This window comes from Stenella coeruleoalba, assembly GCF_951394435.1.
Source record: "Stenella coeruleoalba genome assembly, chromosome: 10".
Classification (NCBI taxonomy): domain Eukaryota; kingdom Metazoa; phylum Chordata; class Mammalia; order Artiodactyla; family Delphinidae; genus Stenella; species Stenella coeruleoalba.
In genome coordinates, this window is record NC_137156.1 from 95863142 (window position 1) to 95880695 (window position 17554).

The following is a 17554-nucleotide window of genomic DNA, read 5'->3' on the forward strand; positions in this document are numbered from 1 at the left end:
AAAAATGAAAATCATCATTATTCATCAGAGAAATGCAAATTAAACCACAGTGAGGGTCTAATACTCATGGATAAAATGGAAAAGATTGATAACATCAAATATTGGAGAGGATATGGAGAAACCTGCATTTTTATACATTGATATTAGAATAAAATGGTGCAGCTGCTTTGGAACATGGCAACTTCTTTAAAAGTTAAACATGCATGAGCCTATAATATAGCAACTCTTATTCCTAAGTATTTACTCAGGAGAAGTAAAAACACATATCCATAAAAGCCTTGTGAAGAAATGTTCACAGCAGCTTTATTCATAATTGCCCTATTGGGGGACAATCCTCTATTGGCGTCCTTTGCTATATTGAGAGCAGGTGCACTGATTAGCTTTTCAAGGTATTATTATATAGTCATTGGCCTTGGAAGATACAGATAGCATATCGTCAAGAAGCATAGGGATGGTTTGTTTACTAGCCAGTGTAATAAAGGTAATATCTCCCTCTGGAACCAAGGTCAGGTAGCTTCGCTTGAAATCCTTTATACAAGATTCAGTCTCCCTGAGCTCAGAGTTTGAAAGTTCTAATGTAAACCCATTGCGTGGGCACCATCTACCTGGACTGCTCTCTTTCACCACCTTGGACTTGAGCAAGGGGGGTGGTAAGGAGGGGGCTCTGAGCAAACATTATGTTCGTGCTGCCTGCTGTACCTGGCTCTGAACCAGGGGTCTCACATCTTCAGCCAGTGTCCACAGAACCATGACAGGCTAAACTCTTACACATCGGGTGAAATCACAGACCGTCCATAGGTGTTGAGAAGCCCCAAACTAGACATAGCCCGGATGTCCATCAAAAGGAAAATGGGTAATTAAACTCTAATCTATCCATTCAGTGGAATGATACTTAGCAATAAAAAAGAATGAGATTTTGATACATGCCACAAACTGAATAAATCTCAAAAATATTTTTCTGAGTGAGAGAAAGCAGACAGAGAAAAGTACATATTGTATGGTCCTATTTATATGAATTTCTAGAATAGGCAAAAGTAACTTACGTTAGATTACAGATCAGTGGTTGCTTTATAGTGGAGGGAGAAGGGTTAATTGTGAAGGGGCACAAGATAACTTTCCAGAGTGATAAAAACGTTCTGTGTATTGCTTTGTGTTTGTCAATACTGATTGAGCAGTTCATTTATGACGTAGCATTTTACTAAATGCAGAATATATCACCATAAAAAGATATTCACACTTTGAATTGAGAGTCAGACAACTGGATTCAACTCTTGACTAGCCACTTGCTGTCTGTGTAACTTTGGGGGTAAGTTATTTAAATAAACTTTCAGTTTCCTTACCGGTAAATGGCAATAATAATAACCGTATGTTCATCCTAGGGTGATTATGAGAAATAGATGATGTCTGTAGAGTGCTTAGAATCGTTTTTGGAGAATAGAAACTACTGAATTTAGCTATTGTTGCTGTTGTTCATCACAGCCCTCTCTGAATACCAGGCAACTTGAACGTGTTCGAGTGGTTTGGTAAAGGGTTGTATAGCTCCCATTTAGTCACAGGTACGATGAATGCAGAGGCAAAATTTCAACCCAGGTTTGTGTGATATGAGTCTGCATGCTCGTAGCTCTTGAAATGGTTGCCCTGATTATAGGAGAGACGGAGGTACCATCACACTGGTTTCAAAATACAGAGATTTTGAAGGGCTTTTTCCCATTAAATCATACTGGCTTACGTGTGTTTTAAACTAAGTCTGGATTTCTAGACTTTGTATCAAGAACCTCCTCTTTACCAGTCTACAAAAGGGTTTCATCCAATACTACTTAATTAATTTCCTTCCAGGGGTAGCATGGCTGTGGCTAGTAGCTCCTTAGCCAAATCATCCAGTGTGTTCTGACTGTTGAAATGTCAGTTTTAGGTTTCTGGTTAGCGCCTGGTTAAGGGTTTTTCCTTGTCGGGTTAGCTGTTCTACTCTTTTTTAAATACAGATGGAATGTGACATTCCTAAGAAGCTCAGAGCCTTCAGAACCTCTGAGTCGAGAATTGTATCGACTTTATTTCTGTTATGAATATTGTTAGGGTTCAGTAGGAAGAAAACTATTTCACTTCTGATGATCATGACTCAATGGTCAAAAGTATATGTTGTAAGGTATGTGTACATAGGTATAAAATTGAGTGTAAAATTAATCTTGCCTTGAAAAAAGAGCTAACAGAATGTTTTTATCATCGGCACTTGAATAACTTAACTGAAAACGGTGATAAGTAGAGTCTTTAGGCACCTAAGAACCCCGTTTAAGAAAAAGGATCCCGAACGTCGGCGTTCGGGGTGCTACTGTTTCCTCTCCACGTTTGTCTGGGGTCATTTGGCCACCTGAATTAAATCCTCCGTGTCAGCCCTCAGCTCTCCCGGCTGAAGGATTATAATCTTTCTTTTCTACCTTTTTACAAAAACTACTTGCTCATTATTTCCCTTTTCTTTCCAGGATATTCACTCATCCTTGGGTTCTGGGTATATAGCAATGTTTAGGACCCAGTCTTGCCTCTAGGGAGCTCAACATACATATATGCGTATTTTTCCTTTTTATTTATAGTCACCAGCCCTGGATACAGAACCCAGATGGAGTTAAACCATGGCTTTTTCTTTTTATTTATACTGTCATTGGGCTGATGATTCTGCTAAGTCCTTTCAAACCCTGTAGTGGGATCAACTCCCTTACGCCTTTTCTCTGCATCTCACAAGGCAAAGGGGCATCATGGCAGTGAGATGAAATCATTCCATCCCCACAACATGCTTGCTTTGCTTCCAGGAAGTGACTTGGGACCCCGGGAGTCAGATGACCCCGCCCATATGCCGTAGCATCTGTACTGCGTGTGCCGTTTCCTAAATCCCTGCGGAGCAGAGTCATACTCTCAGCCCTGAGATGAGAGGTGGAAACTGCGTTTAAGCAGAAGCATCCGAGTGGAGCTGTGAACAGTGAGAACATGCATGAGAGCGTTTTGTGTTCATATCTGTGTCCCTTGGTTCTAGTTGGGTGTCTGGCACGTACTGTGTCCCTTACAGGCAGCTGAGTTCAACTCCTCTGTTTCCTCCCTGCCTATTTCCCCTATTCTTCAACCCAATACTCTTCTTTTTGTTCTTTTTCCCCCTCCCTCTCCTCTTCCCATCTCCTTATCCATCCCCTTCTTATTTCTCCTCCTTCTCTCCTTTTTATTTTTACAGACATCCTGTGATCTTTCAAACAAAAACAAAAAGCAGAGAGAAGAGTGGAATAAGTCGCCATGTATCCATCACACAACCTCAACAATAGTCAATATATAGCCAATTTATGTTCACATGTACCCCGATTGTTTCTCCCTCACCTCTGGCCGTTTCAAAGTAAACCCAGACATCTGATTTTTTTAATACTTCAGTATGTTCTCTAAGAAATAAATACTCTTAAAAATATATAAGAAGCGCACACACACACACACACACACACACACACCAACACCAACAAAGCAGTAGTTCCCCATCGTCATCCCACAGTCTCTCCCTTCTGTCATAAATGTCTTTATATCATTGATTTGTTTACAGGTGGATCTAAACCAAGTCCATATGCCACATCTGTTTGATATATCTCTTAAGTCTTTTTAAAAATTTTTAAATGTTTCTCTCCACTTTTTTTAACTTTTGCTACTTATGTGTTGAAGAAAATAGTTTATTACTATTTCTGTAGAATTTTTTACATTTGGACTTTGTTTTCTGCATCTCTGCAATGTTGATTTACATGTTTCTTTATTTTCTCTACTTCCTATAAATTAGGTTTTCTAATTAATTTTTATTGTAGTTGCTTTACAATGTTGTGTTTCTGTTGTACAGCACAATGAATCAGCTGTATGTAAATTAGTTAATATATCCAAAAGCTTCGTCAGGTTCAGGTTGATCTTTCTTACTCTTTTCTCCTTTCTTTCTGTTCTTTTCTCCTTCCTCCCTCCCTCCCTTCCTTCCTTCTTTTGTTTCTTCCCCTCCCTCTCTCCCCCTCCCTCTCTCCACCGCCCTATCCTGAAAGTTCAACCTAAATACAATCCCTGGAATGCCATAAACAGAATTTCAGAGGGGCAGAACCTCATTAATGGAGGGGCTCCTGCTGAGGGATGGGTTACGAGACCAGGCATCTATCGCAGTATCTTTTTTCTTAATCTTGAAGTCATGTCCAGAGAGATTGGTTCACTAGTGATTTTACCGTTTGCATTGAAGAAGCAACCAACACTATATAAACAGAAATTTAGCTTAAGAAATCAGAAGAGAAGAAATCTAGGTGAGAAATGGAAACTGTATCCATGCACTTGTTTAAGAAACCCCATCTTGTTCTTGCTTGGTACAGCAAGGTTTCTTGTGTGAGTTTCAGAAGCCCTGTTCTCACCTTTGCTCAACGGGCTGGCGTTATCTACAACAGACTGCTCTTGGAAATAAAGCCCTTAGCTCAGTCTCTCAGAACACCTTCCACACGTTGGGGGAGGTGTGAAACTTGGGGCTAAAACATTCCTTGCTTCCAATCTGGTGCCCTGTGTGCACTGTGCAAAGCCTACTCCTGTCCCACACACCTTGACTCACTGCATATATCTTTACCTGCACCTATCTGGAAATCGAAAACAGAAGAGTAGAAGAAAACTCAGCTGTGATGATTAAATAGTCTTCTGGGAAACATCCTGCATGGAAAAAGGTTAGAAGTGAGGGTTTGTGGCTAGACACTCTTTAATACCTTTGCTAGAGTTGTTTCTGAGTCTGTAACATAGGACTCGCTGTGTTCACTGCAGAACGTGAGGATGTTAATGGTTCAATTACAGTCACATTTTTGTCATCGAAGGTGGAGGATCAGTTGTTTTGCTGCTGTTGTTGTTGTTCCTCTGCCCGCGCTTTGGCAGGTTCTCTGGGCATTAACTTTTCCACCCAAGGAGAGGTCAGGGAAGGCTATGATGGTGGTTGTCAAAACCATCCATTTCCTCCTTGCTGGAAACGCAAGCGAAACCTTCAGGTGGGGGTAAGAGGATGTAAAAATCATGGCTAGCATGAACTTTAAGATTATTTGTGGCTCTAAACTAAAGTTGAAAATGGAAAGAAACAAAGGGGAACACTCCAGGTTCATCGCTTTTCCGTGTGCAGATGTGGACGGAACAATTTAGCAGATGGTCTATAAGGTGTAGTGAAGTAACAGAGGGATGGGGAATGGTACCCAAGAAAGCGTTGTGAGGGTTTAACATGAAACCATGAAAAGTGCTTAGCGCAGAGCCTGGTGCCCAGGAAGAACACAGTAAGTGCAGGCTGCCTGTCGTACTGTGACAGGGACGCCCATCGTTCTCTTCACAATTGCTAGGTTCATTCAGCCTCACCTCCAAATAGAGGCACAGCAGCAGTGAAGGCTTTTTGTCTCAATGCAGAACTTCTGACTTTCCTTCAATTGGTATTTCTTGCTACGGGTTGTTACCCCAAGATTCTATGAATGTGTTCACTGTGAAAAAAAAAAAAAGGCAAATTTGCATAAAACAGAATCTTATTTTACCATTGACATTCATCTTAAAAGAAAAAGGTACACCCATGAGGGGAAAAAAAGTTATCCAGTAAACCAAGTTATTTGTTTATTTATTATTATTTTTTAAATAAAGTATGGGAGGGACTGCAGTAGCATTTTAATAAGGCTTGCCTGGTAACTGTAGCGTTTTTAGAACCCTGCAATATTTTCTAGTGTTCCAGGATATCCACCCTGCTTTCCTTGCATCCTTTTTACCCAGAATCTAGCAGTTCTGTCAGCACCTATATATGCCCTGACTCTATTTTCAGAGCTCCTGTGACATATTCTCTTCCTGTTTTTATGAGTGTGTTTATCATTTGCAGTATAACCAAGCATTAGTATTTTAGTTAATTATATACAGTACTACCCAGGACTTTAGCCTCAAGAAATTTTTAAGTTTGTGGCTTTACAGTCAATAAAATATATTTGTGTAATGCAGCATTTAAAGCACAGTCAGCACGAGCATATATAACTTCCAAGAGGTCTTCCCGATGCAAATAACTGCAATTAATATGTGAAATCAAAACACCAATTATAATTTATCACTCCCATAGAAACATATGGTAAACACTGGGCCAGTTGTTCAAATCTACAGGACCGTTTGGGTATGTTTTTCAGGTCGCACTAGCAAATATCTTTGGTTTTTTTCCTGCCTATGCCCAACGTCCTCTTCCTTTTGGTTTTCGTACTGCAGTGGGATTGTTTATATTAATAATTTCAGATCCGTAATTTCTTACGTTTTCTGTGCCTTTTTTTTCTCCCTGATAGTTTGCTCATGCATATTAACTAAGGCGTATATTCTGAGAAAGCAGTATGTTAAAATGAGCAAAACAAGCAGATGTTTCAAAGAAAGGAGACTTCACCAGCAGAACGAACACTAGAAACTCTGGTCGTGAGGGGGCTTGTAGATTATTCTTGCGTAGTGCAGCTGAAAATTTATTCAACGTAAGCTTAAAGGAGTGTGCGTTTTGAAGATAAATACTGAACTATTTGGGTAAAAATAACATTACATCAGAAAATCGGGAGACTTTAAAAGGAAAACTTCTTTGCATGCTGGAGAAATGAAAAATAATTAATGCTTCAGAGTTCTCCTTATTTTATCTAAACCTCAAACCCTTTCCTGGGAAATGTGATGAAAAGGATGAACTTCATTCAAGAAAAGAATATAACAACATCTCAGTTCATCAGAAAGCCTGAAAGAAGGAGCTGTTAACCGAGAATTGATTGAAAATGCTTTCTTTTTTTTCTATTTCAATCTACATTGTTAAAAATATTGCTTAAAACTACCCTTTTTTATTTCTCACTTTTGGGGGGAAGAAGGTGTACTTACGCTAGTCCCTTGAGATGTTATAAAATGGTACATGAATAAGAAGTGTAGTGTTCAAGTAAACCTGGAAAACATTGAGTATCAAGCTGTAGTTAAATGGATAAGCCATTGAGTATGTCACTTGGGAAAAAAAAAAAGTAGGGTAATTCTAGGCTTGGCTAACCCACAGCTCGATTGTATTTTCACATCCTTGCCACATTTTTATTCTGCTCTTATTCGTACGCTGGGTAATTGCCTCAGGACTGCAAAATGACTAGAGTAAATGCAATGTGTGTGCGTGTGTGTGTGTGTGTCTGTGTGTGTGTGTGTTGGGGGTGTGTGATTGTTTTGATGCAGTTGAGTTCATCTCTCTTTAAGAGCAAATAAACTTTCTCAGGAGTTCCCCAATAAACTTTTTCTGAAAATTTTTATTGAAATATAGTTGATTTGCAATGTTATGTTAGTTTCAGGTATACAGCAAAGTGACTGAGTTACACACACACACACACACACACACACACACACACACACACGCATATTCTTTTTTAGGTTTTTTTCCATTATAGGTTATTACAAGATACTGAGAGTAGTTCCCTGTGCTGTACAGTAGGTCCCTGTTTATCTGTTTTATATACAGTAGTGTGTATTTGTCAATCCCAAACTCCTAACTTATCCCTCCCCCACCTTTCCCCTTTGGAAACCATAGGTTTGTTATCTATGTCTGCGGATCTATTTTACAATCTATCTATTGTAAATAAGTTCATTTGTATCATTTTATATGTGGAACCCAATAAACTCTTTTCTTTCATCTCATTATCTAGAACTGTAACCCATGCCTGTTTCTAAATCAGTCCTTGCCAAGGAGGAAACTGGATTGGCTGAGACAAATGAGGAGAGACTCAGTGAGGCTCAGGAGAGGTCCTGAACCCCTCACTCCTTTGGTGGCTGCAGATACCTGAAGAGAAGCAGGTTTCAGTTAGGGGAGGAGGTGGGGGTGCTAGATGAGTAACCAGAGACTCTGACCTTGGCACGCAGTTGCATCTGCAACAGTAGGGGAAATAAAGTTAGCCTTTTTTGTTGTTGTTGTTAACTTGCCAGCTCTGATTTTCTTGATGTAAGGCTACATTTTTCAAGTCCTGGTAGCCCCAAAGACAAACGTACCTGTGTTTCTCAGAGCCCTTAATAAGCTAACATACCTGATGACTCTTCAGGAGAGGGGTAAAACCTATAATGTTTCAAACATAATGGAATATTTTATTGTTTAAAATACTGCACTTGTTTTTCAAGGCATTCTTTCTGAGATGAATGTCTTTATGAATGCAGGCTAGAAACTGCTCTCCTGAATTACTAGTCTGAACACGTTTCATAGTATATATTTTAGAATGGTCATAATGCCATCAAGATTGCCTTTTTAAGTACTCTAAAAAATAAGAGAAATTTGTAAAGTAGCAGGTTATAAAATTATTAGAAAATGAATTGCCTTATTATGTAAGTGTAGTAAAATGTTAATGTAAGAATCTAGTTGGTGAGGTCACTGTAAAACTCTTTCAACCTTCTTCTGTATTTAAAATTTTTTGTGATAGAAAGTTGAAAAATAATAAAACAACCACAACAAAGAATAACTTTTATGTATGCAACCAAAAACCAGAGGAAATACTTAGCAAAGAAAACCATATTTATAATAGCAAAACTAAGTGAAATACCAAGGCTCACTTTCCACGAAACACTCAAAACCTATGTGAGAAAAAATTTTAAAACACTACTGAAGGAAGCAACAGTAGCCTTGAACAAATGAAAAGACACACGTGGGAATTCTCACCTTTGTAAAAATTTCCGTTCTGGCTAAGTTGATTAATAAATACAGCATAAACTCCACATCAAGTATTTTTTTTTTCTTTTCTCAAGATAGATTAGTAGTTAATAAAGCTCATTTGAATAAATAAAGAAAAGTCAACATAGAATTTGAAAGAGAAGGAACAATTATGGTGAGAGAGGGGCTAACTCTACCAGTTATTAAAATATGTTATAAAGAGTTTATAATTGAAGCTGTACTGTTGGCCCACGAATAGACAAACCAAACAGTGAAACAAATTTTAAAAATCCAGAAATAGATCTAATTATGCATGGAAAACTTAATATATAATAAAGGAAGCACTTCAAATCAGTGAGAAAAGATGAACTGGCATATAACTAGGAAGCTATATGGAGAAAGCTAAAATTTTGATTCTTCATACCAGAATGTGTTCCAAGTGGATGAGATATCTAAGTTTAAAAAATAAAATTATACAAGAAGAAAACACAGATGGAATATTCTGTAGCCTGGGGTGGGAGCATTTTTTCAAACCATGATTGAAAATCCAGAGCAATAAGAAGAAAATAAATTGATAATTTTTTTTAGAAAAACATCTTTTAATCTAATATAATTTTATTTGGAAAATACCTAAAGTGAGTAAAAGAAAAATAACAAACTAGGAAAAATATTTGCAACTTAATCTCAAAGACTTAATATGCTTAATTAATAAAAAGCTTTTAAAAGTAGAGAAGAAAATGACCAAATTTTTATAAAAACAGTTTGCAGAAAAGAAATACAGTAGCTTTTAACTATATGCAAAGATGTTCAACCTCCCCTATAGTAAGAAAAATGCAAATAAAAATAGACTGTGGTAGCATTTCTCACCTAGCTGACAGACGGAAATCCAAGTTTGAGGACATACTTGGTTGTCAGAGTTGTTGGGAAATGAACACTCTCTCTCTTTGCTGGTGGGAGAACAAAATGGTACAAACCCATTAGAGGGGAATTGGCCAGTATTTAGCAAAAACACATACAGATTGACTCTTGAACAAAGCAATCCCGTTTCTCAGAATAAATCACCAAAATATTCCGGTAAGAATTGAAAAAGACATATATGCCAAGGCTGCTCATTCCACTACATTTTTAGACTGTTGGTTAGACATTTATTCTAAGAATGTTATTTGTGTATTATGGGATCAAGCAAATAAATAGTTAGAATGGTGTCAGTAAGAACCAGAATTTTCCTCTTGAAAAAAAAAATGAGGTAGAGGTGTAGGAGTGTCAAGTTAAGTACAAGTCCTGTAGTCCGGAATTTGAATTCAGAGTAGCAGTATGGATTCATGATGGATTTTATCTTTTTCAAAAAAGATTCCTGCTCCAGACACGCTGAAAAGGCCTAGACCCAATGAAGAGCAGTGAGCACCAGGTTGATTGGTACTTGAATGAGATACATACAAAACAAAGAACTGTCTGCCGTTTGAGATATTAATGTGTGCTCTGAAAAGGAAAAAATATGAATTCACGTAATTTGGGGAAATTCTGAACTTCCTTCTTGGAAATCATACTTTATGTTATATTAAATACTCTGAAACAGTCTCTCAGTAAAGAAACCTAATAACGTTTAATACGGTGGCTGTCGGGAACACTTCGTTTTGCAGGAGAAGGGACAGGGGTTGTAGGATCCCTACTGTTTCTTTCCTACACAAATGTGTCATAGAAAACAATCTGGGAAATATTGCTGCGAAAGTGAAATTCAATCCGTGGTTAATTATTTATCATAGAGGGACAGGAGGTCTAAAGAGAGTTCCTGGTATTACCATGTACTTAACGGATGCCTAATTTAATACAAGTATTGTTCAGAATCTACCAGATATTAAATGCTGTGTTCAGTGCTGGGAATATAAGGAAAAAAAAAAAAAAGAAAGAAAAGGAAAGTCTAGTAGAGCATTAAAATATAGTGATAATTTTATAATAAAGATTTGAAATGTTTTTTGAAAATCTTTAATTCTGATCAAGAAGCTAAGTGTAAGCAAACACTGGATTGTGCCACGGGGACAGAATTAAGTTATGATGGGCAAAAGCAAGGAGGGATATTTCTGGCAAAACAAGGGGAATGACCGAAGATAATTAACGTTAGAGCTGATGATGTTTACGGGAAAAATAGCCATACTTGTCTGGAGCAAAAAATATATATGTTTTAAATTCTAGGAAAAGGGTGAGGTAGGGCCCATGAAGTGAGAGAAATGTTGGTTTGGGGTTCTGATAAACCTGGGCTGTCATCTGCTCTTCCTGTACATGACCTTCGGAAGGTGATTTAATTTCTGTAAGGCTCCGCTTTCCCATCTGTATAATGAGGACTAATAATATTTAACTGACAAAGTGAGGATGAAATAAAAATCCTGTATATAAGGCTTCCAAGACAGTGGAGGACACTTCATCGCTGCCGGTTCTCACTGTTGTTAGGCAGATAGGAACAAAATGATGAACACCCTCTGTTGTCAGGGGAAAGGCTTTGGATTTCATTCTGCGGGCAGTGGAGAACCACTGAAGAATTCTGAGCACGGGGGTGAAGTGATTAACTGTGTGGTTTGGAAAAATGAATGTGGAGGAATCACTAGATGAAGAGAGACACCTAGCATTGTGTCCTGATGGGAGATGAGAAAAGCGTAAATAGGGCATTGGTAGTGTGGCCAAAACTGTTCACTGTTTCAGGTGAGGTTTTGGCTCTTCATTAGATATATGTATGTGGGAGGGTGGAGTAAGAGACAGGAAAGGATGAAAAAATGACATCAGGGTTTCCAGCCTGAGCATCAGAGTTGCCAGTAATATGGACAATTGAGACAGGCAACCCAGGAAGTGGAGCAGGTGTACAGAAGAAGGTAATGAGTTCAGGGGTGGTATTTCATTAGTTTTGTCTCATTTTCTTTCGGCGTATCACCTTTCTAGCCTAAGTGAGCTTTGAAGATTTGCACGTGGCAGCCCAGCTTCTGATCGCAGCAATCCCTTGGTTCTATGGGGCCACTATGTTTTGAATAGTGTGTTGGCTTATTACAAGGGCTTTTATTGTGATCCTTCGAAGTGCTGCTTCTGAAATGTATCTAATGCATCAGAAAGGTTAGTGTAATGTGCTCCAAAGTCAAATTCCAAAAACTATCAAAGCAACCGAACATGGTAGCCAAACGTGGATACGTGGCCTGCGTGACTGTACTCAAAGCATTGTTTTCTTTAAGCGTATTTGAAAGTAAATGCAAATTGAGGCATTCTACTCAACACCAGTGTTTGTGTGTGTTTCTTGTTTTAATGTGCAGGACAGGAGAGAATTGGAAAAGATTCCACCTATGAGCAGGAGGGTAAAGTTCAGTTCGTGATTGACGCAGTGTACGCAATGGCTCACGCCCTTCATCACATGAACAAGGATCTCTGTGCTGACTACCGGGGTGTCTGTCCAGAGATGGAGCAAGCTGGGGGCAAGAAGTTGTTGAAGTATATCCGCAATGTGAATTTCAATGGTGAGTCTCCATGTTTTCATTTTTCAGGCTGACACGGGGCCTTTATATTGTAGAAAAGAACATCTAGGGCTTCCCTGGTGGTGCAGTGGTTGAGAGTCCGCCTGCCGATGCAGGGGACACGGGTTCGTGCCCCAGTCCGGGAAGATCCCACATGCCGTGGAGCGGCTGGGCCCGTGAGCCATGGCCGCTGAGCCTGCGCGTCCGGAGCCTGTGCTCCGCAACGGGAGAGGCCACAGCAGTGAGGGGCCCGCATCCCGAAAAAAAAAAAAAAAGAAAGAAAAGAACATCTAGAGGATGCCACACAACCCTAGTATGTCTAAAATACTATATATAAAAATGACAAGTGCTCATAACGACATTGAAGCACTGAAAGATAACAAGTTACAATACTTTCTGAATCCAAGAAGTCAAATTATGCCCAGTATGCTGTTAACGTCCTTGTATACATCAAAATTCTAATATTCTGACATATGGTAAACGAGATAACCAGAATATCCAATGATGTAACTTTGGGTGATACAGAACTTGGTGATACCCAAGTCTTTTAGCAATACAGCAACCTATTCATACTCATCCAGTATATGTCCACACAGATATTTCAAAATTCCAGTTTCTTGGTCAAGTGATTTGTTTTGCTTGAGTTCATTAAAAATATTTAGATGTCTCAATTCCAGTCTCTTTTGGAATCCTAAGTGTTGACATTATGTGTTTCATAAGTTAAGTAGTCAGATTGCAATTTACTCTTGAGTATGTGAATTATAGCATTTCAAATGATTGAATCAATTATATGAATGAGTAGTGAGTGAGCAAATGAATAAATAAACTTGGGGGGGTTATGGTTTGCCCTCTTTTTCTTAAAATAGAAGGACTTTTTCCAAGTTTTTTCTTGGTGCATGTAAGCAGGAATGGGAGGGGTTAAGAGGAAAAGGAAGGGACAGTTGCTCTAGGTACTCAAGTTAATGCAAGTAATGGTTGTAATTTTCCACACCAACCACATGTCACATTACACATTTATTTCTCAAAGCATAAAACTTGGGCAGAAAGTAATTGGTTACCTAAAATAAATGGGTAGAGATGAGTGGGAAATACAACCGGAGATTTATTTTAGGAATTGGCTGATACTGTTATAGAGACTGACATGCCCCATGATCTGCCATCTATAAGCTGGAGAATCATAGAAGCAGCGGTGTAATTCAGTCCACGTGTACAGGCCTTGGGATCAGAGGGTTGGTGGTGTAAGTCTTGATCTGTTTCTGAAAGCCAGGAGAAAATGGGTGTCTCTACTCAAGCAGAGAGAGTGAATTTGCCCTTCTTCTGCCTTTGGTTCTGTTCAGGCTTTCTAGGGCTTGGGTGATGCCTGCCCACATTGGGGAAGGTCACCTGCTTTATTCAGTTCAACGATTCAACAATTCTTTATTCAGTTCAACAGTTCTCTCAGGAACATACTCATACACACAGAAATAAAGTTTTGCCAGCTATCAGGGCATCCCTGGTCAAGCTGACACACAAAATTAACCATCCTGAATGTCAATTATTTCTCAATTAAAAAATAACCATTGCACGGGGTAATACAAAATTTAATACAGTAATAAACCTAACTAAATTACATATGAATAACATAACCACACTGAAGGGAGTGAGGAAGAAAGATAAAGAGTGCAAATAATTTTGGAAGACAGTATTTGACTATATACTATAAGACTGAAGATATGAATAGCTGTACAGAGATATTTCACAATCCCTAGGAAGTTAGTACCTTTTTTTCCCCACAATTCTGAAGATTATTTATGTCCATAAGAGGACTGAGATTTAATAAAAGATATTGTGGATAACGAGAGTCAAAGAAAGAAATTACTAATAAGGATGGGAGAAAGGTAAAATAAGACTTGTTCTGTTGGATTAGAACAGAAGATACAAGCATGGGCTCATGGCTTTTAATACACATGCAGATGGGGAGGTAGGGAGATGCATATGGGTATGTTTGTGTGTGTACAAACCTCTGCTGTTTAGTTCTGTCCACTGAGAGGGCCTAGGAGCCATGACAGCCTGGTAGAAATGACTGCACTTGCGCCCGCATGTTATTTATAAATTCCGTTCTCCAGTGAAAAGAACTAGGGCTCCCTAGTGAAACTCTCAATTCGGGCCAGAGCAGGGCAGGTAGAAGATGAATTTGAAACAATGTTGTGCCGCAAAGCAAGAAAGTGCTCAAAAACTGATGGGACCATGTGGAAGGGGCAAAGGAACCAACTTGAAGAAGATCCCACTGGCTAATTCTAGGCCAACAGTGGGTTAAGCTCATAGAATATAATAAATATCAGTGAGTCCATACTAATAAATAAATAATTGACTTGGATACGTAAACGCAAGAGAAGGGACAGCACGATGGAATGGGGCAAAGATGGAAATACAAAACTCACCATTTTGCAAAGACCTCAGTAATAACTGTTTCAGGCAAGAATCATCAATGGATGCTAAAAGTATTGGGCTTAAAAGCAGGATGAGAAATAAGATACTTGCATAGCCTCAAAGTGTCCTTCATCGTGGAACACATTAATTATAAAGGGGAAAAGAGCAGCTTTGAAGTGGCGAAACCTGGAAGACAGCACTTAACCAAGTTGTCAAGGTTAGTGTCACCAGCAATGAGACTTAACAACATCACATGCTACTAATTATTAGAGAAATGCAAATCAAAACTACAGTGAGGTACCACTTCACGCCAGTCAGAATGGCTGTTATCAAAAAGTCTACAAATAATAAACACTGGAGAGGGTGTGGAGGAAAGGGAACCCTCCTACACTGTTGTTAGGAATGCAAATTAGTGCAGCCACTATGGAGAACAGTATGGAGGTTCCTTAAAAAACTAAAAATAGAGCCACCATATCCCACTCCTGGGTGTATATCTGGAGAAAACCATAATTCAAAAAGATACATGCACCTCTATGTTCATAGCAGCACTATTTACAATAGCCAAGACATGGAAGTAACCTAAATGTCCATCGACAGATGAATGAATAAAGAAGATGTAGTTGGGAATTCCCTGGCAGTCCAGTGGTGAGGACTCCATGCTTCCACTTCACAGGGCATGGGTTCGATCCCTGGTCCGGGAACTAATATCCCACATGCCACTCAGTGCAGCCAAAAGAAAAAAAAGAAGAAGACGATGATGATGTGGTATATGTATGTATACAATGGAATACATAAAAAATAATGAAATAATGCCATTTGCAGCAACATGGATGGATCTAGAGATTATCACAGTAAGTGAGGTGAGCCAGACACAGACAAATATCATATGATATCACTTATATGTGGAATCTTAAAAAATGATACATATGAACTTATTTCCAAAACAGAACTTACAGACTTCGAAAACAGACTTACGGTTATCAAAAGGGAAAGGTGGTGGGGAGGGATAAATTAGGAATTTGGGAGAAACATATACGCACTACTATATATAAAATAGATAAACAACAAGGACGTACTGTATAGCACAGGGAATTTTACTCAATATTTTGTAATAACCTACATGGGAAAAGAATCTGAAAAGTACCGTGTGTGTGTGTCTGTGTGTGTGTGTGTGTGTGTGTATGTATGTATGTATATATATATATATATACTGAAAAGTGATTCACTGAATCACTTTGCTGTATGCCTGAAACTAACAAACAGTAAATCAACTCTACTTCAATAAAACATTAATTAATTTAAAAAAAAGATAACCCTGGGAAGGTTACAACATCACTTCTGAGGTCTTATTGCCAAAAATACATGACCTCCATCTAATGTTAACAAACACCAGACATCCAAACTGAAGGTCATTTTACAAAATAACTGGCTAGTACTCTTCAAAAGTGTTGAGGTCATGAGAACGACCGATGGAGGAATTGTTCCAGACTAGAAGAAACTAAGGAGACATTACTATTAAATGCAATGTGGGAACATTGACTGATCTTAAACCAGAAAAAGGATACGAATGGGACAGTGGAGGAATTTTAATAACATTTGCGGATTAGTTTTAAATAGTATTACATCAATGTTAATTTCCTGGTTTAGATAATTATGTTATGGTTTAAAAAATCTTGCTTCTCTGCTTGTAAGTAATAATCCACTTAAACCCACAATATTGTATCAATCATTCAGGAGTTACCTAGTATCTGGGTGAAGAAGAACCATATCTGATTTTGGAACCAACAGTTTCCGAGTTAAGATGGAGACAAAAATGACTATAAATGCAACCACAAAAATGGTTCGCCTACAAGTTATCTTTTTTCGTAGTTTCTTCCTTATCTTACAGAATCTCCTAAAATATATAACAAATTTTCCCAGAAAAAGCACACATAAATTTCATTACATATCCTGGGGTCAGTTTCTGGGCTTGTATGCTGGTCCATAGATAAGCATCACACTTCTTTGGCCAGTAACAAAGAAGAGTCATTTTGAGAATATTTTTGGTGATTCTCATCTGATTCTTCTTCTATTTAACGCTTGCAGACTTCAGTTAAGACGGGCTTACCACTGATGAGCCAGAGATGCTGAGCTTCTGATTGGACACAGACCCTACGTTTATCAAATGATTACAATGTGCCAGAAACTGTCCTAAGTACTTTTTGTGTATTGGCTTCTTTAATATTCATAATACTAAATGGCTTACATACTGTTATTTTCCTTTTTTTTTTTTAGCAGATAAACTGATTCACAGAGAACGTAAGAATCATGATGTCTAAAGCCACACAGTTATGTATTGATGATGCTGTAACTGGTATCTAGGGTACCCAACCCCGTGGCCTGCTCTCTTGACTTTTATTAAGTGTCTGAGAGAAAGGGCTTATTACAACATTCCTGCTCTTCCATCTTGGAACACAGGCTCTGTGGGAGCTCACAGGCAGGGCCAGTCTGTTCCCTTGCTTTGTCATCATTGTAGTCATTCTCTGTTGTCAACATAATTTCCTTTTCCCTAAGGGTATTCTTTCTGCCATGTGGACAGGCAGGCAGAAGACTCCCAGGGCCGTGTGACATTCATTAATGGTGGAACTCAACAGTTTTGTAAAGCAGAAAAAAAAAACAAACTGTGTTAGATTTAGTTAAGTGGCTTTCACGTCGCTTTAAGTGAGCAACAATTAGGGTGAAAAGAAGCTTGACATTTTTTACTAATTCAATTTCCTGACTTTTAGATAAAGGAATCACATTTTAGAGAGGAGAAAATATTTGTCCAACCACAGCTAGCAAATGACAGAGACAGACCTAGAACTCAAGTTTCTTTCTAGTCCATTGTGAAAACTGTAGCCTCTCTCTTCTGCATGTTTTAGAAAAATCTTGATGTTTCTTGGTCTCAGTAAGCTTAATCGTGCTCTTCTGTTACTTCAGTACAGAGTTTTCCATACCCCTGGGAGTTCTGTTCCAGACC

At 38.5% G+C, this 17554-nt stretch overlaps 1 protein-coding gene across 1 annotated transcript in view; it reads left to right on the plus strand.

The window, feature by feature from the left end:
* The window catches only part of GRM7 (glutamate metabotropic receptor 7), a gene marked incomplete at its 3' end in the record, with an annotated part of 1084681 nt that overhangs the window by 828407 nt on the left and 238720 nt on the right, over positions 1-17554 (plus strand). The window contains exon 14 of the mRNA XM_079934350.1: positions 11950-12150. Coding sequence (XP_079790476.1) covers positions 11950-12150 — 201 coding nt within the window. The remainder of the gene's footprint in view (positions 1-11949; positions 12151-17554) is intronic.